This window comes from Phalaenopsis equestris, unplaced genomic scaffold, assembly GCF_001263595.1.
Source record: "Phalaenopsis equestris unplaced genomic scaffold, ASM126359v1 Scaffold000054, whole genome shotgun sequence".
In the NCBI taxonomy this organism is placed as follows: Eukaryota; Viridiplantae; Streptophyta; class Magnoliopsida; order Asparagales; family Orchidaceae; genus Phalaenopsis; species Phalaenopsis equestris.
In genome coordinates this window covers 2,481,810-2,508,463 of record NW_018164496.1, presented here as the reverse complement: position 1 = coordinate 2,508,463, position 26,654 = coordinate 2,481,810, and the positions used below count along the sequence as shown (strand labels likewise).

The 26,654-nt window shown below is 34.8% G+C and overlaps 1 protein-coding gene across 1 annotated transcript in view; it reads left to right on the top strand.

The window, feature by feature from the left end:
• The window catches only part of LOC110019372 (probable serine/threonine-protein kinase At1g54610), a 51,166-nt gene extending 26,583 nt beyond the window's left edge, over positions 1–24,583 (top strand). The window contains exons 4-8 of the mRNA XM_020717013.1: positions 9,603–9,830; positions 14,414–14,514; positions 21,884–21,998; positions 22,278–22,739; positions 24,060–24,583. Coding sequence (XP_020572672.1) covers positions 9,603–9,830; positions 14,414–14,514; positions 21,884–21,998; positions 22,278–22,739; positions 24,060–24,341 — 1,188 coding nt within the window. The 3' untranslated portion in view covers positions 24,342–24,583. The remainder of the gene's footprint in view (positions 1–9,602; positions 9,831–14,413; positions 14,515–21,883; positions 21,999–22,277; positions 22,740–24,059) is intronic.
• The last annotated feature ends 2,071 nt before the right edge of the window (positions 24,584–26,654 follow it).

Genomic DNA, 26,654 nt, shown 5'->3' with positions numbered 1-26,654 from the left:
TCAAGTTAAAAATGAGAATTTTCGATTTAATTATATTCAGAAATGATTCATAATCTTAAGGGAAATATGAAAGAAAGAAAAAGGAAGAGAAAATTAAAAATAAGATTTGGATCTTCTATGTGATAAAACCTAAAGGGGGATAGAATAACGAACCATCTACCGTTCCTTTTTGCATATGAAAGATAAAACTGTAAATTGGAAGAATATTTGGGAGTTGGAAGAAAGTGAGAGTTTAGGTAACAATTAGGGACATGGATTGAAAGATCATTAGACTTGCATTTAGGTCCTTAAGTTTTGAATCAACTTAAATCCAACTACCCTAACTAGGATTGAAACACATTTCACAACACTTTTTGCCAAAACTATAGGTTCACCCCTTAAGTTTTAGGAGTCTGATAGGGAGATAAGCTTAATCTAAAGATGTTTGAGGGTTAGTTGAAAGATACTTAGTTGAAGTTAGACACTTTAAGACACTTCAAGTAAACTAAAGTGTAGGCTTCCTAGATCTTAGAAGCACACCTTGAAAGAGTCCATCCTCCTAATGTTCAAATGATCCTAAGAAGCCAGACATCTGACCCCATTTCATGAAATAATTAGGACACTAGACACGAGGGTGCACTAGATTGTGATTCATGACTGATTTAATTAAATCAAATAATGAAATTCTTACATTAACTTGACCAAAACTGAAACCCAATGCTCCGGGATTTGAGTTTGTCTTATACTCAAATCCTCCTGGCAATTGCGGACATTCTAATATCACATATAAATTTCTTATTCTTGATCTTTTATATGTGATATTGTATTTCATTTTATTTGTTTATCTTTTCCCTACGATTTACCTATTTTTGCTAAGTCTTTTTTCAGGTCACGCTTTCCTCTTTTACACAGCGCATAACAGCTAAACTTAAAGGAGCAATGAACTTACCAGGTGTACAGGTTTAATTTATTATTTTCTCAGCATGTTTCTCAGCATGTTATATTGTCTTTCCTCTTTTCTGTACAGTACATTGTTACTTTGCTTTCACACTGCATGCTTAGTTAATTTGATATGTTATGTTTTAGTATAGAATAACCTAGTGGTTAGGAGAATGTTCAAAACTAAAACTAAACCAGGAGGTGCTACTATGAAGAGCCTAGAGCAAACAACGTTGGCAGCACGACGAAGAACAACTTCAAAGTGGATCTACAGCAGCAAAAACACATTCACATCACCTATCACCTTCTTTAGTATAAATAACAACCCATAAGATCTCACTCTTTAGGTTTTTTGTAGGTTTTTTGTACAACTCTGTTGTACTATTATAAGTCCTAACGCTTTCGGATTCCAAGGTTACCGTGTGGTACGGTGTAAATCCTCTTATCCTTTTAGGCTATTTTCATAGTCCGATATTGTGTAAACATAAGTCCTAAATCATAAATAACTTGCAAGATTAAAATATCAAATTAAATCATTTCGAAAGAGATAAAGCCAAACATTAAGATAGTTGGGACATCTTCGGGGTTTCTCTTGGATCTGTGGTAATCCTTACTTTTCTTCCATTTGGATTCCTTAAATAAATGTTTCTATTTTGGATCATTCCTATTTGATTTTCCCATGCCCAATCCCTATTTTGAGTCATTCTCATTTGATTTTCCCATGACTAATCGTGAAAACCTAAACCTTGAAATCTTGAAAGCAAAACCACCTGATCTTAATCGAGAGTTATCTTAAGTGATTTCGATCAGTTAAGATGTAATTAACTATAGGGGCTTGCCTCTATAGGGAACCAGAAACCCAGATAAAAATAAACTCTATCTAATTTTTTATGTTAGATAGGGAAACTTGTTAGTCTTTTTTTAGTCTTTTTATAAAATATTTCTCAGACTAAAACGGATGTCACAATTTTTTTAGTCTATGTGATTGAATATCTATTACAAGTGATATATTTATTTTTTGGGATAAGTGTGTAGTATTGTATTCAATTATTTAAACTATTTAAAATGTGAGACCCGTTTGGTCTAACATATTTTAAAATTAAAATGTTACTTTTAAAAATAAAAAAAAGGTTATATTCATATTTGAATTATTTTCAAAATCACAAAATCACCACTTTTTCAAATCGTGAAGGTTAAAAAAAAAACGGCCGACAACCAGGTAACTTAGAAACAGAATAAAACCAATTTCATTTTCTTTAACAAAAATAAATTTGTTAGAACTTTCATTAAGAGTAAAAATATTTGTTAACTTGATTTATCATCTTTATTTGGTGTGAGGTGCTTACTTTTACATTCAGGAATTATTTTGTTCGTTTGCTAATTATATTTATTGACTTTAACATGTATCCTTTGTTCTACATTGTTAGGAATGGATTCAATGTCTTTTGAAAGTCTGGTCTCATTTTTAGAAGTTTTTCTAAGAAGTTCAAGCTCACAGCCAAGATTGAATGCAGCGTCTATTAAAAGCTTAGGTTTGCACTTTGGAGCTTCTTTAGAAGTTTAAGTTTATAATCCAGAATAAACTCAATTTTTGTTGGAAATTCTGACTCATAATCATGATCAGATTTAAGTCCTACTTTAAGTTCATGGGCAATTGTAGGTCACTATTGTATTCTTGTTCAATTTAGAATGGGTGTTTAGCTTGATAATTTCTCCCAATTTCGATTTCAAATTAAATTTTAGGTCATAATTCTTTCTCAAGGGTAGTTAGGATGATGAATAAATTTCAGCAGGTGAAACCTTGGTTTTACTGAAGATCCCCTCTTTATGGGTAAGTATCTGGAGTCTCCAATACTACCGAGAAAGCTGAAAAATGAACATGTAAAAAGAATGAAAAAAATATATGAACCATGTAACCTTGGTACTACCTGGACTAGACAGCCGACTTACTAGAGAAGCAACAAGATCTCTTGGTAGTCATGGTGTATCTCTGGTTGTAGATAACTTGTTTTGCATCTTCACTTATGAAGATTGTGGATGAAGACGAAGTTGTCCAAAACCATAGTGGAATTTCCTCAAGATAGGCATGAGTTGCCTCATCACTGGCGGGTTGGCATCTTGAGCATGGCTAGCAAGTTTATTTCCAAAGCTCAATTGGCGAGCTATCTCAATCAAACTTGACAAATGAGTCACTAATATTTTTAACATAATGGACTAATACAGAGCTCGACTTGGCGAATTCATCTCCTATGTCATTTTTTGGTGAATCAGCCTCACAGATGTGCATATTCATCTGCATTTTTTTAAAAGAATTATTTTCATCTACTATCTCTCGTTGAATTTTGATATAATTAGAGCATTTTACTCTGTTAAGATTCTCATTTATTCCCTTGCAGAAAAAGGTGAAAAATATCAGAAGAACTTCAATTATCTGTTGGAACTATGTTCTATTTCTAATATATCTAGGAGCGTAAATGAGCTGAACATGAGTGGGCTGAGGTCATGTTTGTGTTTGACTCATTTGAAATTGTTTGTGTTCAAAATCGGCTCGCGTTCGAGATTTTTTATGAAATAAATGTTTGCGTTTAGTTCAATTTATTTGAATTTGACTCAAATTGAGCTCGATATTTAGGGCCCGTTTGGGATAACTTATAAGTGTGGACGACTTTTTGAAAACACTGTCATGCCATTTGGAAAATGCATTTCAATAATTTATGAAAATCTGACGTTTTTAATCTCTTAACGATGCGGTCCGCGGGATGATAGCTGCGGGTCGCAATCGATGAAATTGTATCCAGTTTCTGCCCTCGCTCCATTCGATCGCGCCCTGCCCTAGCTGCGCCGAACTCCATTTTCTGCTCCAGCTTGCTAGTCTGCCTTAGCCGCTCCTCTCTACTCCCCCATTGGGCAACTACTGGGGACATCGTTTCCTTCCTTATGGGTTTTGAGGATTGAGCCTCCCAATCCAAAATTACTATGGAACATACATATTATTATGAAATTATTTTGTGGGCATATATTTTGGGAATGTCTTGAGGAATGCAAATTGCTAATCTATCTCCTCATGAAATTATTTTGTGGGCATATATTTTGGGAATGTATTGAGGAATGCAAATTGCTAATCTATCTCCTTTTTTTATCTCCTCTTTTTTTTTGATATGTTGAAGCATATCTGCTAGCTTAGAAATTTGTCTTGTCATTTATGAATTTTTTTTCACGGCAAGAGACGCTAATGAATCGATGTACTTGATAAGCTACTAGTGGTTGGACTTGATTATAGCTAATTTATGATCGTTTAATTGAAAATTAAAAAAGGTTGACTAGTTTTATGAATATGTGAGTGATAAATGAAAAGGCTTGAGTTTCTTGGTGTTCATTTTGTTTATGATCGTAAGCTTTTCATTTAAGATACTTGAACAACCACATTAATTGATTAAGGTTTGATAATATATGAGATTCAATTACAAATTTATTTGATTTGATTAGGCAAGAGACTTGCTATTCTCTTTATTTAGTGACAGCATGATCATTTATTTAGAAACAACTACAAAACAATTTTTTTCCAAACACGAAATCCAAACAGCTAGACAGCTTATTTAGATCAGAAGCAAAATGATCATTTATCCAGAAATAACTTCAAATAAGCTGTTTTCCAAACGTAAAAATCAAGCAACCAATCAGTTTATGTGGATCAGCTGCTGATCAGTAGTTTACCAAGATAAACAACTTATTTGAATAAATTACAGCTGCCCCAAACAGACCCTTAGGCCTGTAAGCAAGCTGAGCTTGGGTGAGCTTAAGTCTTGTTCGCGAAATGACTTAAGAATAACACATTTGTATTCAACCCAATTTTATTAGAATTGTTCAAATTGGCTTATTTTTAATTTGAAGCTAAATTCAAGCTGTTCTACTTCCCAAACATTAGAATAGTTTCCTCCATTTCATTCTAATGTTTAAATAATAATGGAATAATCAATTTTCTCAAATATCGGACATGGGAAAAATAAATGCGGGCGGGAGGGAGTAACATTGAAAAATTTTCTTTTTTTAATTGCCAGGGCATTTACAGACATATCACCAACTCTTATGTATTTGCATATCCAAATCCTAAATCAAGAATGTGCTCTATGTTAGCCCCCTTTATATAGATACCACCAAAGTCTAATTTATTTACATATTTGACACCTAAGCTTATATTTTTTATAATTATATCACCCAAATAAAATTTAAAATAATAAAATTTAGCATTTTTTAACATAAAAATTTAATTTAAAAAAGATATAAATAAATTTTACTATTTAATTATCTAATTATTTTATGCCAAAACAAACCTTTGCACGTGTTCAACTTGTTTATAAATCGAGCTTAAAAATTTATTCGTGTTCGGTTCGCTTGCTTAATGAACTAATCGAATACGAGCTATTCAACAAGCTGGACATGACACGTTCGCAAACGACGAGTTTTTTTTGTTCACCCTAAATATATCATCTTTGCCAGTTAATTTTGCAGTTTAGTTTAATATTTTAGTGCATCAACTCGTAGCCATACCTTTGACGTCCTGTTTCAGTCATCCGGGGGAGAGAAAACAAAGAACCAAAGAAGAATTGAGGAGTTGGGAAACTGAAAGGAGGGGAGAAAAAGCGAGGGGGTCAGAAGCTAAGGAGGAGAGTTCGCCCATAAATTGATGCAAGAGTATAAATTGATGCAAGAGGCGAGAGCTGTCGTGCATGTTGTCAGATAGCAGAGGAAGGAAGAATGAGAGGTGTTGCATGCTTTCTTATTCCGAGGAAACAACACAGCGGCCTCCTGCGCTATGCTCGAGGGAAGAAGATGATCACAGTGTTGCTTTGATATGTCAAACCTCGACCAAAGGCAGAAGAACGAAGATGACGTGCCAGGAGGATCCTGCATGTAGTGTAAGAAGAAGCTCCCCCATGTGCATAGGAGGGGTTTGTGTGCGCTGTTGCCATACGTAGGAGGAGAGTAAGGTCATGCATCCATCATGTGCAGAGGGAGGAAGAAGCTGTTTGTGCGTGGATTAGGGCTATCAAGGTAAGCCTTAACATAATATATATATTATATAGAAAATGAAATCATAGAAAGTAAAATATGGAAATTTGATGCATAAATAACAGAAAGTTAATAGTTAATTAAAATGTTAATTTATTTTAAAGTTTAATAATATAAATATTATATTTATGTTAGTTTTTCAATTTAGAAGAGTCAACGTCAAAACAAATTAAATTAATTGTCATCAATATGAGCGCTCATACTTTTAAGCTATAGTAATATTTTGATTCTTTTCAATTATTTTGTATTATTAGTTAATGATACTTGTACAAGTTTTATTTTTATTTTATTTTATTTTGATATATATATATATACACACATATATATATTATTTGTCACATTGTTATGAATGTTTGTAGCTACTTGTATATATATATACATACACACATATATATATGTGTGTGTATGTATATATATACACACACACACACACACACACACATATATATATATATATATATATATTATATGCATTTATGTATCGTCTTCTCCCGCTATATATATATAGATACATACTTGCGTCGTCTTCTCTCGCTATCGGCTCTGCTAGAGTTTCGACTCGTGGCAAACCCTAGCAATTGTTACGGCTTTTCGCATCAGATACTTGCTACGTCTTCTTCGGCGTCATCTTCTCCTCGCGGCGTCTTCTCTGTTGTCGTCGGCTCGCGTCGTTATTGTGTTTCATTCTGCGTCTTGATGTTTCGATTTCGGTTCAGACAGCTTTGCACATTTGCGTCTGCGTCGTTTCTGCCTTGTCTGTTTCGACGCCGACAGCTACATCACGTTCGCCTTTCCTTGCTTCCGAGTTTTTTGGGACTTTGTAATAGGAGACGTCGACAGCTTCGCTTTCTTTCGCGCATCACCACGATTATATCGAGGTCTTCTAGCAGCTCTTTAGTCTGATGGCGCTCCCTCCTTTTGAATCTGACAAAGCCTCCTTTGCCCACGTGGTGAGTAATCCTCAGGTGGAGTCGACAGTTGTCTTCCCCTCAAGTTATAAGGATTGTCGTGATGATACATGTGATTGCCCTTTTGTTAAGAAGACAAGTAGGAAAGGTGAGAAAATAACACATTTTTTCTCTGACTTAGAAATTTTAACCTTAACTGAGAAATTCGAGTTTTCTCTTATTGAAAAATATTCATTGAAAAATTTCAGTGGGGGCACCCACATATGGAAGTTATCAAAAAGAGTGTTGATGATCTCAAACTAGTAGACAACTGGAAAATTATATTTATTGATGGGAGACATGTATTGGTTCAATTAATCGTGACTAAAGACTACACCCGAATTTTCTCCAAAAAATATCTTAATATTACAGACAAGTCAATGGACTTACTCAATTAGTTTGGTGTTTTCTTATTTATAAGTGTATTTTCCTAGCATAATTTCTTGCTCCAATAAGTATGTATTGTTATCTGGAATATAATTGAGTGCCTTGTATCGGGTCTTTACCTTATAGTAATTACTTTTCATCTTAATGAATGATCCCTAGTTTCATCATAGAATTTATTATTAGCTAATGTTGATCTGCTTAATAAGAAATGGCATTTAGTCTATTTTTTTAAATTTCGAGGATAAAATTTTTATCAGTGGGGAAGATTGTCACGTCCCATTTCAGTTACTCGGAGGAGAGGAAATAAAGAACCGAAGAAGTGCGAAGAGTTGGGAAACTGAATATAGGGTTCAGAAGCTAAGGAGGCGTGCTCTCTCTATAAATCGATGTGAGAAGTGGGAGCTCTCGTGCGTGTGGTCAGAGAGTAGAGGAAGGAAGGAGAGGTGTTGCGTGCTTTCTTACCCGAGGAAATGACGTAACGGTCTCATGCGTTGTGCTCAAGGGAAGAAGAGGATTGCAATGTTGCTTTACTGTGTCGAGCTGTGACCAAAGGCGGAGGAATGAAGGCAATGTGCAAAGTGGATTCTGTGTGCTGAGGAAGAAGCTCTTCTGTGCGCGAAGGAGGGGTTCTCGTGCCTGCTGCCATACAAAGGAGGATAGTGAGGTCAACGCAAATCAAATTAGTTTTCATTAAGGTGAGTATTTATACTTTTAAGCCATGATAATATTTTAGTTCTTCTCAACTATTTTGCATTAGTAGTTAATGATACTTCTACAAGCTTTATTTTGATTTATATGTTATTTTTTTTATTGGTCATATTATTATGAATATTTGTAGTTACTTGTTATCATGCATTGATTACAGCTATATATATAGATTGAATGATATGTTTATACTGTTGCTTGTTTGTGCATAATTGACTATGATTATCTTACCTTTATGGTACTAGCGGGGGAACACTAAGATACCCGTACACGTAAATTAAAAATATTAGGGGCAATTACATACAAGACACCCAAACCATTGCTATTTACAAATCATGCACCCCCTTTCATCCCTTTTTCAACTTCTCACTCAAATATCAAAGGTCATGATAATAATCCCAACCCATATTTTTCATTTTTATCAAATTCATATTTGTTTGATTGTGGCACGCATAAATGCATCTGTTTTATAGTTTAAAAATCACGTAGGTGCTTGATTTGTGACTAACAATATTTTTTTGCTTTGTATGTAATTATCCTAAAATAATGTTTATATTAAAGTACCCTAATTGATACAAATTTTTAGACGGTGCTTCTGTGATGGTTGTACAAATATATAATAATATCGATATGTTATTGATATAGTAAGATTCCTTGAATAACAGATCAAATATTTATATTGATATATTAAAAGCTCAATTGACATGTAAATTGCTTTCTTTTCTCTTGTATTACTATAGTTTAGGAGTGTGAGTATTGATTGAGTTTGGTTAGCTTAATATGGTTTTAAACATATTTTCAGGTATAATTAAAAGATGAACAATATAAGAGGTAACGTTTATAAAAGACCGTGGACAACCTGTAATGAGGTAAATTTAACTAGACTTTGTTAATTTAATTTTCTATAGTGACTTTTTCTTTTGTAAAATATTATTTATAGAGAATGGATATAGAAAACTTAATTCCCATCGTTCGACCGTTTGTACCTATCTTGATGAATTCCAAGCTCCAGGTCGTGACAGTGCCCCATATCATTAGTTTAAGAATAGTGTTTGTGACTGAAGGTTAACCTTAAGAATTTGTATCCGTATTCACTGACTTGCCCTTCAAATTTCTGCTTTTGTAAGGTGTGCATTAGTTGTTCTATGACTTGAATAGCTTCAACTATCCGACGAACTTCTCTTATTCACTATCTTTATGGCTGCAGTGATTTTCTATTGATCTCACATGATGATTGGGTATTTAGCTTGTCAGAATAATAACAGTTGTTTCACGGTTCTCAGTTTCTGGTGTTGTAAATATTTCATTATCCTTGGACTGCTCTTTTAAAGTTACAGGCTTTGCAGAATGTGCTACTCTATTAATGATTTAATACATTTTATTGTTATATTGTCTTTAGAAATTTGAACAGTATGAGCTGTGTAAATGTTCATGAAGGAAATAGTTCATTATATCGTTGCAAAAGCTCTCATGTGTCCCTTATACTCGTATTGATTGCATGCAACTACTTTCATTGATTTTATGCTAGAATCACTTTCATTATTTTCACAAAATTACCTTTTAATACATGTACAGGTGGAGCAGCTGCACAAAATTTTTAAGCTTTGTGGTTCACCATCTGATGACTACTGGAGGAAGTCCAAACTGCCACATGCCACCATTTTTAAGCCTCAACAACCTTATAGGCGACGTGTTGCAGAAACATATGAGGACTTTCCAGCATCAGCTTTAGCCCTAATGGAAGTATTATTATCAGTAGACCCAGCAGATCGTGGAACTGCAGCTTTTGCTCTGAAGAGTGAGGTAAGGAAAAGCTTAACTTCTGCGGAAGCCACCCACTCACTCACACCGGTCAAAATAGAAAACATAAAGAAATGATAAAACACACACTCACACGCTAACATTAATTTTTCATTCTCCCTTTTTTTGGGCAAAGTTTAATGCTCGAAGTGGACAATCTTGTAAAAATTCCTTTCTCAAGTTTGTTTACTTGGGACATTGTTTTAGAACAGTTGCATCAACCTCTTAATTCTGGGCCAGATTTCTCATCTTTAGGGCGGCAAATAATGCAATAGTTGGCCTGCTAATGGGTCATGCAGATGAAAAACTAGCAGTATCATACATAAGTTAGAGCCCATTTTAGTTGTGATTTTGCAATCGGTGATTATCCCCTTAGTTTAGCAAGGGTGGTTTTTTTATTGGTTTTGTTGAGAATTGTATATAGTTTAGGGTCCTATTTATAAATAGGAAATATAGAATAAATTAAGGGATTTATTTGTAAAGAATTTTAATGCTCTATATAAGCCCAAATCTTTAATGATAATGTTAAGGCTCTCTCTCTCTCTCTCTCTCTTTATATATATATATATATATATATATACCCGAAGCATGATGATCTCGATGAAAGTCCCAAAACACTTGTGGGGGTAAGCTATTTTGACAGCCGCTTAATTGATTAATAAAGTACCCTCAAGAGTGTTGGAGTGACAATCTCCTCGTGAGTTGTTGAAAGGAGATAATGACGGGATCCACCCATTGAAGCTGTTTGGTTGTGTATGTTTTGTGAAAAATAATAGACCATCAATTGGTAACCTAGATCCCAGAGTTGTGAAGTTTGTTTTGTGGGTTATTGTGGTACTCAGAATTAATGTGTTTGTTGGAGTCCAATAGAGAATAGATTGTGAGTATTGACGTGATTTTTAGAGAATTTGAACTGTACTACACCTTGGAGGTGACCCCACCCTTTGGTGATTCACTAGATATTGGAGGTATGAGGCGAGAGGGGAAGAGTAGTGATGGTGAGAGATTGATACATCTGAGAACGATGCCTTGTTCTATTGTGTGGGAATTATCAATTGAGGAAGAGCCGAAAAATGAGAAAATGAGCCTGAATATTGTGGGATTCAAGCTCAAGGGGAGCTGAGGGTGTATACAAGATGGAGGTTGAATGAGAGAACAATGCCTGCCATGTCACTCGTGCCAACAAGTCTCTTTTCCCGAACTCCCCGAATCTTGAATGAGGGAACATTGCCTACCATGCCAGTCAGGCAAATAAGTCTCTAGTCACGATCTCCTCGAATACTGAGACACCCACGCGATCTACCTCAAAATTCGATTACACAAGTGATATGATTCATCTGTCTTTGCCTCCCACTCCCATGAATTTAAAGAGGACCTCACAACAATGGGGGCCATCTTTCTGATTGTTTTGGTTTGTCATACAACATTTTCCAATTTGTCTCATACTCTAACTTATCATCTTTACACAGAGCATTCATTGCTTCTTTGAATACTTCCTCTATCCCAAGTATCGACAGATAGCTAAGGAAGATCAAAAGTGGAAGGCTGTCATGCTGAGGAACTCGGTGCTCTTGACAAATAATATGACGTGAGAGCTCACATTGCTGCTAGCAGGGGAAACTGTAGTCGGGTGCAAATAGATCTTCACAATGAAGTATATCTTTGAAGGGAATATTGATCACTACAAAACATTGTTGGTGGGGAAATGACATAGTCAAACGTATGACATTGAATATGATAAGACATTTGCACCGGTGGCAAAGATGAGCACAAGTCAGGACACTTGTCTCTCTGGCTGTGAATGATGGATGAAAGTTACACCAACTGGATGTGAATAATGCATTTTTTCATAGGGATCTGCTAGACGAGGTGTACATGGAGAAACCCCAAACTTCGAACAAACCAAATAATGGGAAAAATATGTAGACTAAGGGAATCACTGTACGATTTGAAACAATCTCTTCAAGTTTGGTTTGACAGGTTCTGGAGAGCAATGATAGACACGGACTATTAGCAAATCAATGCCGGCCATACAACTTTCTTTCGACGACATGGTGGCCACTTTAGTATTCTTATTTTGATGTGGATGATATGATTGTCACTGGTAATGATGAGGGAGAGATTGATCAATTGAAGGCATGTTCGGGAAAATTTTTTGAGGTGAAGGACTTGGGAATAGCTTAGGCACTTTATTGGGATTGAGGTGGCTCGCGGAGTAGAGGGAATTTTTTTTTATCTCAGCGGAAGTGATTGCTTGACTTGCTCACAGAGACAAACATGCTAAGATGCAAGCCTGTAGTTTCTGCAATTGATCAGAAGGGAAATTTGAGAGCATTGGCAGAAGAGCTAGTTGATCGCGAGAGGTATAGGTTGGTAGACCGTCTCATCTATCCGAGTCGCACTCGTTCCGACATATCATTTGCATTAAGTGTGGTGAGTCATTACATACACGATCCAAGGAACCGAGGTACTTGAAATGTGTACCAGGGAAGGGGTTGATCTTAAGAAAAAACGGGCTACTGTAACTATGATTGGGCTAGTTGTGCTGATGACAGGAGGTCCACATCAGGATAGTGCATGTCAATTTGGTCTCTTGGAAGAGCAAGAAACAATTGATAGTTGTGAGGTCAACGACAGAGGTAGAGTACAGGGCTATGGCCTTAGGAATTGCCGAGATGTTATGGCTGAGAGCTCTATTGGTAGAGCTCAAGGTGGACCAAGGACCTCAAATGAAGTTGTGGTGCGACAAAAAGTCAACAATGAACATTGCCAACAACCCATCGCAGCATGATAGAACCAAGTATGTGGAGATTGATAGGTTCTTTATCAAGGAGAATCTGAATAGTGAATTACTGGAGATAAGTCATGCAGCTACTGGAGAGCAAGTAACTTATTGTCTCACCAAGGGACTTCGCTCATTAGTTCTATCTCGGTTGTGTGACAAGATGGGCTTAGTGAATATCTTTTGCCCATCTTGAGGGGGAGCGTTGAGAATCGTATATAGTTTAGGGTTCTATTTGTAAATAGGAAATATAGAATAAGTCTAGAGATTTATTTGTAAAGAATGTTAAGGCTCTACATAAGCCTGGGTCTTTAATGAATAGTGTGACTTTTTTAGCAATTATTTCTATTGATTTTGTTGTGATGCTCTTCATTTTCTGATATTTTCAGTTTATAGTTGATTCATTATGGCATGGAGATTCTATAATTTTATGGAGTAAAGTGTCACAATAGGCCCCTGGATGTGCTATTTTAGTTTCAGAGTATATAAAAGTATCAAATTAGTCCTCATGCTTTTTTAATATGAGATTAAATAGTCTCCAGAAAGGATTATGTTAACGTCCATTAAAAAGTATTGTGGATTAAATTGGCACTATTATAAACTCTTGGACTAAAATAATTTCCTACAAAGAGTTAGGGGACTATTTTGACACCTTTCTCTACTTTTAAATTAGGAATTTCTGGCTCTATCTTCTTACCTTTATGTGTACAGTTCCATGTAATTATTTTTTTGAGCATTTTCAGAGAACTTCATTTGTTCTTGTGTTTTTTTTTTTCCTTTTGAAGTATTCGTGTAGGACCGTGTTTAACTCCTTATAACAATCGAGACGGATCTAAAAGAAAAAAGAAGGATAATTTGGAATTAATTTAAAGGGGCTATTTGTTTTCAAGTACTTGGATTTATGAAACATTCTATATACAAAGTATATTCATATATATGTAAGTTTTTGCCCAATTTTTGTTGCTTGCCAAAGAAAAAAAAAAGATTCTTGGTTGCCTGCATATTATTTCAAATACTTGCGAAGATGGTGGGCGGAGGTAGCTTTAGCGGATGGTTGCCATCTGAGGTCATTTTTGATAGTTGCGGTGGAGGCCTGCATTAACAGTGGTGGCTAGAATTGATGGTGGAGGATGGTGTCGACGACGGCAAAGGATGGCTAGCTTGTAATGGCTAGTAGTAGGTAGTGGCCAGGGACAACAGTGTTGCAGGTTGATTTGAAATTCACTCAAATCGGGTGAATTTCAGATACATTGAAAATGATCTAAAGAGAGAATTTCAAACATATTAACATTTTACACTACATTTGTTGTTCTTCTGACCAAACCCAAGAAATTTCAAGTCTTGCATTTTGTTGGCGTTGAACTAGAAATACTTCCAACTAAATAGCCTGCAAGTACTTTTCTTTCCACCATTAGCTTGTAAGTACTTGGTGAAGTATAAACAGTCTTAATAAAACTATTGAATAATTTTCACTTGCAGTTGTACCCACAATATAGAGGTAACTGACATTCCCTTTATATTTTGTTTCTTTTTGTAAAGGAGATGCCAATGGATTATAGTTCTTTTTCAATATGACTACAAAGTATTAATGATTATATGCATTTCTTAATGCGATTGTATCTGATTGCTTTTATGCTGATACTTATTAAACATGAGATGTCTCTTTGGTTTTGTGGTGGCAGCATCTTAAGGGTATATTTATCTTTTAATGCTGATTCTTATTAAACATTGGATGCCTCTCTGGTTTCTTTGATTTTCCTAGTTTTCTTTGTAGTGAAAACATACTAATCTCCTTTTTTATCAGTACTTTACAACAAAGCCTCTTCCTTGCGACCCTTCAACCTTGCCCAAATACCCTCCAAGTAAAGAGCTTGATGCTAAAGTACGTGAAGAAGAAACTAGAAGGTATTCTCATTTTAGCTTTTCTCAAGTATCTCTTAACTCCTTTTTTTTATTATTGTTTATCCATTCAATTAAGTGTTATGTTAGAATTACAAGAACTAAAATGCTATTCCATGACTTAAATGTACGTTTGAGTATTGACACTACCTTTCTGAGGCCACTGTTTGAAAAGAGCAGAGAAAAGTGAAAGGAAATGAAGTGCAATTGATACTTTTAACTACTTCGCCCTTGCCATACATCTTTCTTCCTTTCCTTTCTTTCTGTTTTAGCACTGCCAGCTCTGTTTGTTTTGGTTTTTATTTCTTTCTCTTCTTTATTCATTTATTCACTTCTCATAATCATCTTTAGTGTGGAAGGAGGAGTAGTATTTATCCCATCGCTCACTCTTCCTTGACTCTCTAAGTAGTTCAGTTTAAAAAAATAGTAATCATTGCAATAGCAGTCATTTTTGGCATCACGTGACTTGACAAAAATTAATGGTGTAGAAGGCAAAGAAGTTACCAAAGAACTAACTTAAGGTACTACGTGTGTGCTTTGGAGTGTTCTAGGGACCTTAGATGAAAATGGAACTTTTGAACTCGTGACTGGAAACCAGAGGCCTTACAAGTAGTCTACCATGATGTTGTGGAAAAAACATCATGTTGTGAAATATTGTTTTCGACCTAGCTACGAGTTATAGATTTATTGATGTTATCCTCTCTTCATGGGAAAAATTTCCTGTCCGGACTTCGGACGTTGCTCTGTGTGCGGACTCCAATAGTATGCCGCCACGTATGCTACTTCGCGAAGGTTATTTCAGGGTTATTGAAGTGAAACCACAGATGTTATTTTGGGGTCATTTCTGAGTTGTTGAAGAGAAACCCATATATTATACTTCAATAACTCCGATATAACACCGCAGATGTTATTTTTGAATTATTTAAGAGAAAGTCATATATTCCACTTCAATAACCCTGAAATAACACCACAGAGGCTATTTCAGGGTTATTTCGGGGTTACTTCAGAGTTATTGAAGAACAACTCATAAATAACTCTGAAATAATTTAGAAATAGCACCACAAAGGTTATTTCGGGGTTATTTTTGGGTTATTGGAGTCAACAGTTCTACTCTAGTAAACTTTGTGGTTCTAGTTTAATATTTTTTTAGGTGAGTCCGATATAGCACATTAGGTGGTATATTACTGGAGTCCGCATGTAGAGCTATGTCCGGAGTCCGGATTGAAAATTTTTCTTGCTTCATGGTACTCTCTTGTGGTTCCTGTTGACGTAAAAAAAAGAGTAAAAATAATTAAATTTATTGATATTTTAAATAGATTTAATTAATTTAATTAATGTTAATTTAAATTTCGAGCCTCCTGTAATTGTTCCCACTCCAACTCTTGCTCTCGCTCCCACTGGATGTCATAACTATTCCCGCTTCTTTTCAGTTAAAAACTGCACAACTCGTCAGGTCGAGGAAAGGGGTCTCGATCGCTCCTTCCTTCTCACAACCACATGCAAGTCTCAACGCTCCTCCCATCTCCCTCTCTACGTGCGCCCTGTTCAATCAAAGCAAACTGAGAAGGGCGATTAGAACAAGTGGGAAAAGCAACAACAAGATCACAGTGTAGGAAGGCATCTGAAACTCCTTGTTCTCTCTACACCATAGGCTGAAATCAAAGCCTTAGTTCGTCCTCTTTTTGAGACACGACTCAATGTCGTAGCCTAACACTTGTCACCTCCGATACGTTGGCAACTAGGGCAGGCTGGTCGGAAAAAATTGAAGTTCTTGCGACATAGTAATTGGGAAGGCAATGACGGAAATGCAGCGTACAAGGACTTCCGAAACTTGCATGTTTCCCTACTTTCTCTTTACTTCTTACACGGAAAGACCACGGAAATGCTGCTTTTCCCGCTTGTTCTAATCGTTCTTCTCAGTTTGCTTTGATTGAATGGGAAAAGCAGCAACGGGATCGCAGTGTAGGAAGGCATCTGAAACTCCTTGTCCTCTCTACATCATAGGCTGAAATCAAAGCATTAGTTCGTCCTTTCTTCGCGACACGACTCAATGGTGTAGCCTAACGCTTGTCTCCTCCGATACGTTAGCAACTAGGGCTGGCTGGCTGGAAAAAGATTGAATTCCTTGCGACATAGTAACTGGGAAGGCAATCAAGGAAATGCAGCATACAAGGACTTCCGAAACTTGCATGTTTCCCTACTTTCGCTCTATTTCTTACACGGAAAGACCACGTGATTTCCTCCCTGTTCTGCACTCGATACAACTCGAAACACTCACCTGTGTCTGTATCCTCTCTCCTGATTTTCCTCAAAACCATCATCTTTGTGATGAAACTATTGTGATTAGAGAAAATTGGGATGACAGCTGCATGGTCGTGATACAGAGGCCTGAAATTCACTTCTTTCTTCTTCCGCACTGCTGCTATCCGAAACCATTGAGGCGGATGGAGAAATCATATAGTAAGCCAGATTCCTATCTCTACTTCACCCCTCCCGCCTGGTGATGTGATTATCCACATAATAGAAGGGATAATCTTGTTGCAGGCTTTATTGAGATGTTCTTTTCCATAAGGGATAAAGAAAAGTATTCATGCAAGCTCATGTAATGCATTAACATGTACCTGATAAAAGGATGGTCCTTATCTTGGAGATCTCTCAGAGAACATCCATTCCGTACAAGAGTTTGAAGCCGCTTTTAAATAATCTAAACACAGTGTATTCATATGAAGATCTCAAGTGGCTTTGGAGGGCCTTGCAAGGGTTTTCTGCTGTCCTAGTTCCCAAATTTTAGGAGCAATCAAGTTCTATGCATATGAGTTTGGTGAAGGTGTTCATCTTAGTTGAAACTAATTGGAGTGCTACATGGACTGATTTGATGTTTGGATTTCGACCTTTCATCAATGTTATCTTTGTTATCTTCGTCGTCAATATCACTGCTTCATTCAGAAAGGTGTAACACATTGGGGCAAAGCGGGAAATTTACAAAATATCCACTCGAGGAAGCTCGAGTACCCGTTTGTGGGAAATTTAAGTACTATTCGGAGAAAAGCGCGAACTCGTTTGGAATTTTTTTTAACATGGGGATTTTAAAACACCCGTTCGTGGGAAAAAAGTACTCTTCCGTGGGGATTGAGTACCGTTCGGGGAAAGCAAAGTACCGTTCTGTAAATAATAGTTTTTGACATTTTCTGCAAGTACATTGAATGCCCGTTGCATATTTTAAGATCGGGGGTTTAAATTTATATTTTTGCTCCCCGGTCGTAGTGTCTCAAAACACTGACTAGCTCATTTTTAAGACAATTCAGAAGACTAATATTCTCCCATGACCCCAAACGGGGGTTGAAGTTGATAGGTTGCCGAATATTTGGGTGATTTGGACCTGTAAACCACTGTCACCTTGGATTTTCATACTTATAAATGAATCATTTGAATTTTAAAATAAGTTGAAAATTTGGAGATTTTAAAATTTTTGGGCTCCTTAGGCTTAAATTATTCAAAATTTTAAAGTTTTAAAATTTTAGGCTCTTAGGATTTTTAAAGATTAATATCAATTTTTGGGCTTTTCAAACTTGAATTTTAATCTTTAAAATTAAAGTCAATGAGAACTTTTAAACTTATGTCTTGATGGTTAAATTAAAGTTGAGCTTTCAGAATTAAGAGCTTTGGGTTTACAATTAATCCAAAATTTTGGAATTTCCAAATCTAAAGTCGTAGTTTTGAATAGTTTAAATTGACCTAAATATTAAATATTTGTACTTTAAAAAATAAATTAATACATTTGGGACTTAGCCTAATTTAACTTGAAGTGCCCAAATTCATAAAGCTAAGCTTAATTTGAAATCTAAATACCCCGAGTTGAGGAGCTAAGTTTGATTTGAAATCCTCGCCACCTGATTCACAACGTGTTTGCTAGCGAATAGAAGATGGTTTTCAAAAAAATGAAAGTGACTATATATGTATTGATGTAAACAAATTTATATAATTTCAAGTCTTAAAGCGAGAACTCGTCCTTGGGGATTGATTACTGTTCGGGGAAAGCAAAGTACCGTTCTGTAAATACTAGTTTTTGATCTAACATTTTCTACAGGTACATTGAAAGCCCGTTGCGTATTTTAAGATCGATGTTTAAATTTATAGTTTTGCTCCTCGACCGTATTGTCTCACAACACTGACTAGCTCATTTTTCAAGACAATTCAGAAGACTGACATTCTCCCATGGTCCCAAACGTGGGTTGACGTTGGTAGACTACCGAATATTTGGGTGATTTGGACCTGTAGACCACTGTAACCCTGAATTTTCATAAATATAATTGAGTCATTTGAATTTTAAAATAAGTTGAAAATTTGGAGATTTTAAAATTTTTAGGCTCCTTAGGATTTAAATTATTCAAAATTTTAAAGTTTTAAAATTTTAGGCTCTTAAGATTTTTAAAGATTAATATCAATTTTTGGGCTTTTCAAACTTGAAATTTTAACATTTAAAATTGAAGTCGATGAGAACTTTTAAACTTAAGTCTTGATGGTTAAATCAGTTGAGCTTTCAAAATTGAGAGCTTGGGGTTTACAATTAATCCAAAATTTTCAAATTTTCAAATCTAAACTCGTAGGTTTGAATAGTCTAAATTGACATAGATATTAAATATTTGTACTTTCAAAAATAACTTAATACATTTGGGGCTTAGCCTAATTTAACTTGAAGTGCCCAAATTCACAAAGCTAAGCTTAATTTGAAATTTAAATACCCCGAGTTAAGGAGCTAAGTTTGATTTGAAATCCCCGCCACCTGATTCACAATGTGTTTCACAATGTGTTTGCTAGCGAACAGAAGATGATTTTTAAAAAAAATGAAAGTGAATATATATGTATTAATGTATATATATTCAAATGATACAAATTTATATAATTTCAAGTTTTAAATATCTTGTTTAAAGAAATCTTTAATTCAATCCATATTTTAAATTATATAAATTGTCTTAAACCAAATGCTCTAGCTAAAATAGTTCAAATATGTGAAATTAAATTCCCGCATGTGCACTAACCAATGTGTTTGATGCTCAAATACTAGTTTCGATAATGTTGCGCTGATTAATTGGGCCGCATTGTCTATAGGATAGGGCCGTAAGTCCAACTTAACTAGTCTGATACTTCTTGCAAAGACTGGAGTTGACGAGTCTAGTAATATTGAAATAAATGTTCAATTCTTAAAATAAGTATTTACAAGTCCAAATCAAGGTAAAATTCAATCACTTAAAAGCTAAAAACAAATTCCATCTACTTTTTTCACGACAGTTTGTCAAGTGTGAGAAACTTTTAATTGATTTTAATTCATAAAGATCTAATATCATATCAAATGTATTAATATATTCATAAACAAAGCAATTGCATGCCAGAAAGGACGTGGCCGCAGTTCTCTGTCTGAGTGGTTCTATCGCCAAATGACACCACAAAATAGTGGTTACGACCAGATTTCTTTGATCGGGTGATTGCTATCAAATAATATCATTACATTATTTATACGGTCGTAGCCCATATGTTCCTAAATGGTTTTCTACTATTTGTGGTGTGAATCATAATTGTACAATTGATTGAAACAAAACCTTATGTTAGCTAAGGTCGATTTAAATGTCTTGTTAGACAAACATCCACCCTAGATCTACAATGATCTCTTGGACGATGCAACTTATGGCTGCTGGGAAGAATCATTTTGTCAGGTTGGGTTGACTACCTCCTTTGATTAAGTGGATTATGGACCACGATGGCTCCAAATGACTGAACCATTGGATCTTGATCGGGTTTCATCTTCATTCTCCCACAATTTGCTATAAGCTTCAAGTGATGAATTATATAATTTAAAATCCTAAGTGCTGCAATTATATGTTGAATACTCAATTACAAATGACTAGCTTTAATCGAAAGTGTTTTCGTGTAATCAGGAGGGGTAATTAACGATAGGGGCTTGCGCCTATGAGAAACCTCAAATCCAAGATAAAAAAGTTCTCGCTAAATGAGGGCCAAATATTTGGTTAGTGTCTTATCTATCTACAATCCAATATGTTTTCTGAAATATTGACCCTCCAAAGCTCTCTCTCAAAACAAAATTGAAAAAAAGCAGCCAGTTTTTCTGGGGAGCGGTTGTGAATTGTCGGAGTCCACAACTCCTTTAGTAGGCTGCAGCTCTTTGCTGATGATATTAACACTGATTTAGAATAGCCTAAAAAGAATGAACGATTGAGCAATAGCTTCTTGCTTTTAGGTCCAATTGGTTCAATAAATTTTACTAATAAGCTAGGCTGCAAGTGTAGCCTACTAAGTGTTTTTCGTGCCTCACTATTTCGTTGGTTTTTTGAATTATTTAAAAGATTTTTTGTGACAGAAAGAATATACTTTCCAAGAATTGATAGTTAAATTGATCCCCTGATGGTTTACATGTCTAGCATCCCTGTATAGAGAGTTGGTGCAGTTTTTTTACTTAATCATGTTGCGGTTCCATGATGCTATTAAAAATGCCACTTATCAAATAGAACAGCGCAGAATAGAGTCCCAATCTTTAAATTATCAAAGATTCCATGGTATTGCTAAGTAGGTTGCGGTTATGCTACTATTTATTCTTCTTGATTAATGCATGAATTTTTTTTTTCTTCTTTCTATATGGGTTTACCGTTTTCGAGTGGGTATAATGTGTATTTAGAGCGGTCCAGTCTAGTTATCCAAGGTTTACCTGTAGTTCTACCTCATAATTGCATCTTGTAGTGGTTGGGCTTGGCCGGTGATTAATAAAGTGCCTTTTAAGGTTTCGTGGTCCAGGTGACTTGCATGGCCTATGTTACACCTGAAATTAATTATTCTTTTCCATTGGAAATTTGATCCCAAGCATGTTTTGCCTCTTGGCATACATTAGTTTTTTCCCAGTATGCTGGAATTTAAATGACATTTTGTGGATATCTAGGCTTTGTTTCTTACCATTCCATCCTCACTAAATTCATGCTACTTGATCTTTAATTGTTCCTTGATAGTTTTGCGGTAGGTTCTGTGAGGGCTTATTTTAGGTCAGTTGCTTACCTTTTCTTGACGCAAAGCTTGGAGTTCATTTCACCTTGGATACAAAAAGAGTTGGTTCTATGGAATATTTTAATTTTCAGTGTTATTTCTATGTTAGTCCCATTTTCTTTTTTCTCTTTTGTTTATAATAATACTTCTAATGGCCTCACGTCATAACTATTAAACACCCTTGTATGCTTACCTCTCTTGTATTGTGTGCATGACTGTTTTGTCCCTTTGTTGGGATGATGTGGCCTAATGACCATTATTGTCTGTTAAGTTGGGTATTTGAGGCATGTTACGTTATTATTTTATTAATGCTTCTATTCTATGATAGGCAAGGTGCTGCTGGAAGCAAGGTACAAAGATCAGGCCTAGAAAGGGGAGGACTTGGAGAATCACGTGCTGTCCCTGCCCCTGATGCCAATGCTGAGTTGTCTGTTTCAATAAAGGTGATGTTCTCACTAATATCGCGATACATGGAGAAAGTTGTCTAAGATTTTTGTTGGGAAATTTGTATTATAATATGTGAAACTATTTTTTTGTGCTTGAGAATTGCTTCACTTCCAACAAAATCTGAGGGATGTATTGCTTTGCAATTTACTTAGATTTGTTTGTTAGGTCAAAGTTTTTGATTCCTGGTGTAATTTTTGTTAACTTTCTCCACGAAGTTCTTCTTGCATGTTATTACTGCTCCATCTTATGCGATTTATTTTTTGTTTGGATCACAGAAATGGAAAAATCAGGGTAATTCTAAAAGCAGGAGCGAGAAATTCAAACCAAATCAAGAGGAAGTTGCCTCTGGCTTTCTGATTGAACCTCCACAACCAACCCGTGTGCTGGAAGCAGCTGAACTTTCTCATGGTGATTATACTCATAAAATTTCTCATTCAGGGCCTTTAGTTAATCGGGGACAGTGGGCTTCTGCTAGAAAGAATGATGCTGCTGCTTTGAAGCTATCATCGGCTGCCAATTCAGCCAATTTGTCATCGCTTTCTGGTTTAGTGGCAGCGAGGAGGAATTCTTTTTTAGATGTAGGTGAACGAAATGGTTCGCAATTAGAAAATACTGCTGCATCTGGAAGATTATCTGAATCTAGAAATGAGCATTTAGAAAGAAGGTATGATCAGTTGTACCATGGCGTGTCTCAGAGAAAGGAAGATGAAAGTGACAACTACATGAACCAGTCTCTAGTAAGTATTTTGACTTGTTTGAATTGTTTTTTTATTCAAAATTTGCATATCCATTTGCCGCAGTGCTTCTGAGAATTTATAAAAAGGCTCACTTATTTAGTAAAATTGAGATATTTAGGAAGTTATAGCAGTTAAAAGAACTTTCTTATTTGCCTTTTTGACCAAACAATGGATGATGATTGAAACAGAATATTAAATAAACACAGTGCTTGTGTCAGTAATTCTGGTCCTTACCTTATTTAACGTCTCCATTTGATTATATTACTATTATATGCATATATATAACAGGTAAACGAGAAGTACGAATTGGCATACATCTTATTCACTGGATGCCATTACTTATTCAACCCTGTAGCTGATTTTTTAAGAATTGTCTGAAAACTTGGAAATATTAACTGGCCAATTCTGCAAGAATTTATATTGTTATACTTTTTGCTCATTGACAGAATTGAACTTACATCTATTGAGCGCTAGCTATTGCAACTTCTAGCTTTCAAGTTCAGCTCTTACTGTAAATCTTTTATAAAGGTATAGCTGGTTGGAAGCTAAGTAAATTCTCAAGGGATTACAATTTTTTTTCTATCTTGAAGTGCTGTAAAAGGAGTTTCATCTTTTTTTTTTTTTGTTTTTTTTGAGAAGGTTGTATGTTTAAAATGTTTGGTTTGGGGCAATATTATTTGAAATACTAAATCCATAGTTTTATTCAGGAAAGTTTAATTCTAAAATCTATTCAAACCAAATATGATTTTGTTTCCACTAATTCTATGGGTGCAAATAAGATCATTATATTTAAGGTTTTTTTTAGGGAGTTTAAAGCTCATTCGATTATTAAATGCATCCAATTAAATGTCGTCAGTTTAGCAAATATTTTAGTTTTCTAAAACACCTATTCCATTTGTAGATAAATGAGCTCAAACTCTTATGTAGTTATGTTGGACCTTTTCTTACGTTGTAACCGGACTATATACATTTTATTATTTTTTTTAATAGTTTTAAGGACTCTCTAGCTTGTTTTTAGGGAATTTTGTGAATCTGCTCTTCTAAATCTTATCTGCTTTAATTTTTAGGAAGAATTACGTACATACCAAACAATTCCTATGTATTTGTATATCTTACTGTGAACTTTTATTTTTTACGTTTATGCCACTTTACTTATGCTTGTTCATTTTTTAGAAGTCAGTAATATGTTATTTCTGATGTGATTTGAGGAATTTAAATGTTATATATGTAAAAATCAAAATTTAGATGTTAGATTTGTAAATGCAAAGGAATTGATGGGTACTTATGTAAATACCCCTAATTTTTAAAAATTCATTGCAGCACCCAGGTTTTGGTCCAAAGGGCAACAAAATACATTACTCAGGTCCATTGCCACGCCCATCTGGAAATGTTGATCAGATGCTCAAGGATCATGACCGACAAATCCAGGAGGCAATCCGGCGTGCAAGGATCGATAGGTCAAAGGCCAGGAAAATTCAGGGTGAAGGCAACCTGGTTGGGCCGAGCATCAAACCCTACAACCTAGGCGTCATTCCTGTGTATCCGTCTAGCCGTAGCTCAGTTATAGTCTTCACTTCCAGTCGCGGGGCTATACAGCAGTAAGTTCTTTTGAACAAATTGCTGTTCTTGCAAATTATGTTATATAATTGCTTATTTTATTTTTTTGGGTGTTAATTGGGAGGGAAGATAGTGTTGATATATAGAGATCTTATGTAATGTCGTTTGTCATGCACAATTGTTTGAGGATAATTTAGAAATTTTGGAAAAATTTGCAGCCACTTCATTTTAGTGATGCTGCTTTAGCCATTGAATGATCTGTTTTACGTTTGAGCCAGCTCTCACCTTTTCAAAAGGTGGGGAAAGTAGATGTGTATGTGGTGCTTTATATTAGGTTGAAAACCTGCCATTTAGGTGGCTTAGCGACAAATTTGTCTGACATGGCCAACTTTCTGCTACATTACTGCAACACCAAACCCTTATATAGACATTTCAAATGCCATTTCTCACTCTAGCAAAAGAAATCTTCTGATTCTATGTGTGAATTTTGACCTGGATTAATGGGTATGTTGGAGAAGATTGTTGTTAGTATAAGACGGTGATTGGCTTTGTCCTGGATTTATGTAAAATATGATTTAGTAAATCTGAATTTATCAAATTCATATTTAGCGGAGACATGTTGGTGAGCCATGACAGAATAACTTCCTTAAATTCGCCTATGAAATTAATTTAGTAATTCTGGATTTTCATCAAAAAATAGATGGAACCAGTGAATATTCGATGCAATGGAACACGGGATTTAAATTTCATTTTTTTGGTGTTTCTTTTACATTAAATCCATGGCTAAATCCGGCCAAAAATATGCTACCAAACAACCCTTTAACTGTTAAAAACTTATACCTATGAACTAAGGACTGAAGCATAAAATTTTTGATATAATCAAATGATATCCGCTAAGATGATCGCACCTTATTCAAAACAAGAATAGTTAATGAATAATGTGAGAAAAGTGGGGTGATTTTTGTTATGGAAAAAAACTTTTTTTGTGATAACAGTTCATATGTGTATTAGCTCTTACCCTTTGACAAAATTGAGCCATAATTTCTCCAGTGAATGCATTCAAACGCAATAACACGGAAAGTGGCTAGTGTGTAAAGGGACTGTGGTGTAACTTGAGCCTCCAAGAATTTCTTTGATACATTTTGGGTATGGTGCCATTTGGTTCACTGAATTTTAGTATAAACTAAATGTAGGGTTTTTTAAAATTTTAATGTTTGGCAGGATGAAAATGGAATGAAATGTAAAATTTTAAGGGTTGTTTGGTTGTCTGTAAAAGAAATATAGAGTAAAATATAATACATTGTATTATAATTACAGTGATTATGCTTCTAATAGATTGTTTGGTTGTCTGTAAAGTAAATACAAAGTAATTTTTTTGTTTGGTTATATGCATATAAAGTAATGTAAAACTAATATATTAAAAATAAATGAGTTTGTTTGATTTTTCGTAAAATAATTGTTTTTTTTAAGTTTAAATACATGTGAATTAATATATGAAACAATTATTATTTACAAATTAGTATAATAACATTAACATTAATGTTTAGAATACAAGTGTGTAAAGGCATTTATTCATCATAATTGGCATCATATTTATGTGATTTGCATTTTCTCAATTATCTTTATCATCTCATCAGTCGTGAATATATTATAAATTGTTATTAAAATCCATTAAAACATATTTTTAGTCTTATATTTTTATTGTTTGTTCGATTTGTTAAATCATATCATTTGCATGAATATATACGTCAAAACTCAACCAATAATTATAAATCTATCATCCATGATAAAATTTTGTAAAATTTGCTTCATGCCTAATAACTTTTCATACTTCCATTCTTAATAATTCTTGAAAATAATTTAGTTTTTTTAAATAATTATATAAGCATAAAAATAAACTAAATAAATATATTAACAAAATAAAAAAATAAAATTAATCGCAAACAAGCACTAAAATTATCAGAGAATGCAGATTTTACACATTAGGTAAACAATTGCCATATGTCCAAACGACAGGTAGGAAGAAAATTAAAAGGTTGGAACATATTTGACCGTTTGATCACTGACACAACTTTTAAAAAATCATATCTTAGTTGTTAGAAATAGCAATATTAGCACAAAACATGCAATATAACAATTTTTTCATTTGCAAACATCCCGAACAAAATGCTTATTTGTTAGAAAATTAAATTTAAGTCAGTGATAAGGCACAATAAATAAATACATACAAAATGCTTAAGTGAGAATATGAGAAATGGATGAAAGAGGGTGGTTGAGTTGTAAATATTTAGCAAGTTTCAGGTGGTTTGTATATAATTGCCCCAAAAAAAAAAATCTAAGTGCAATTCATGAGATTGA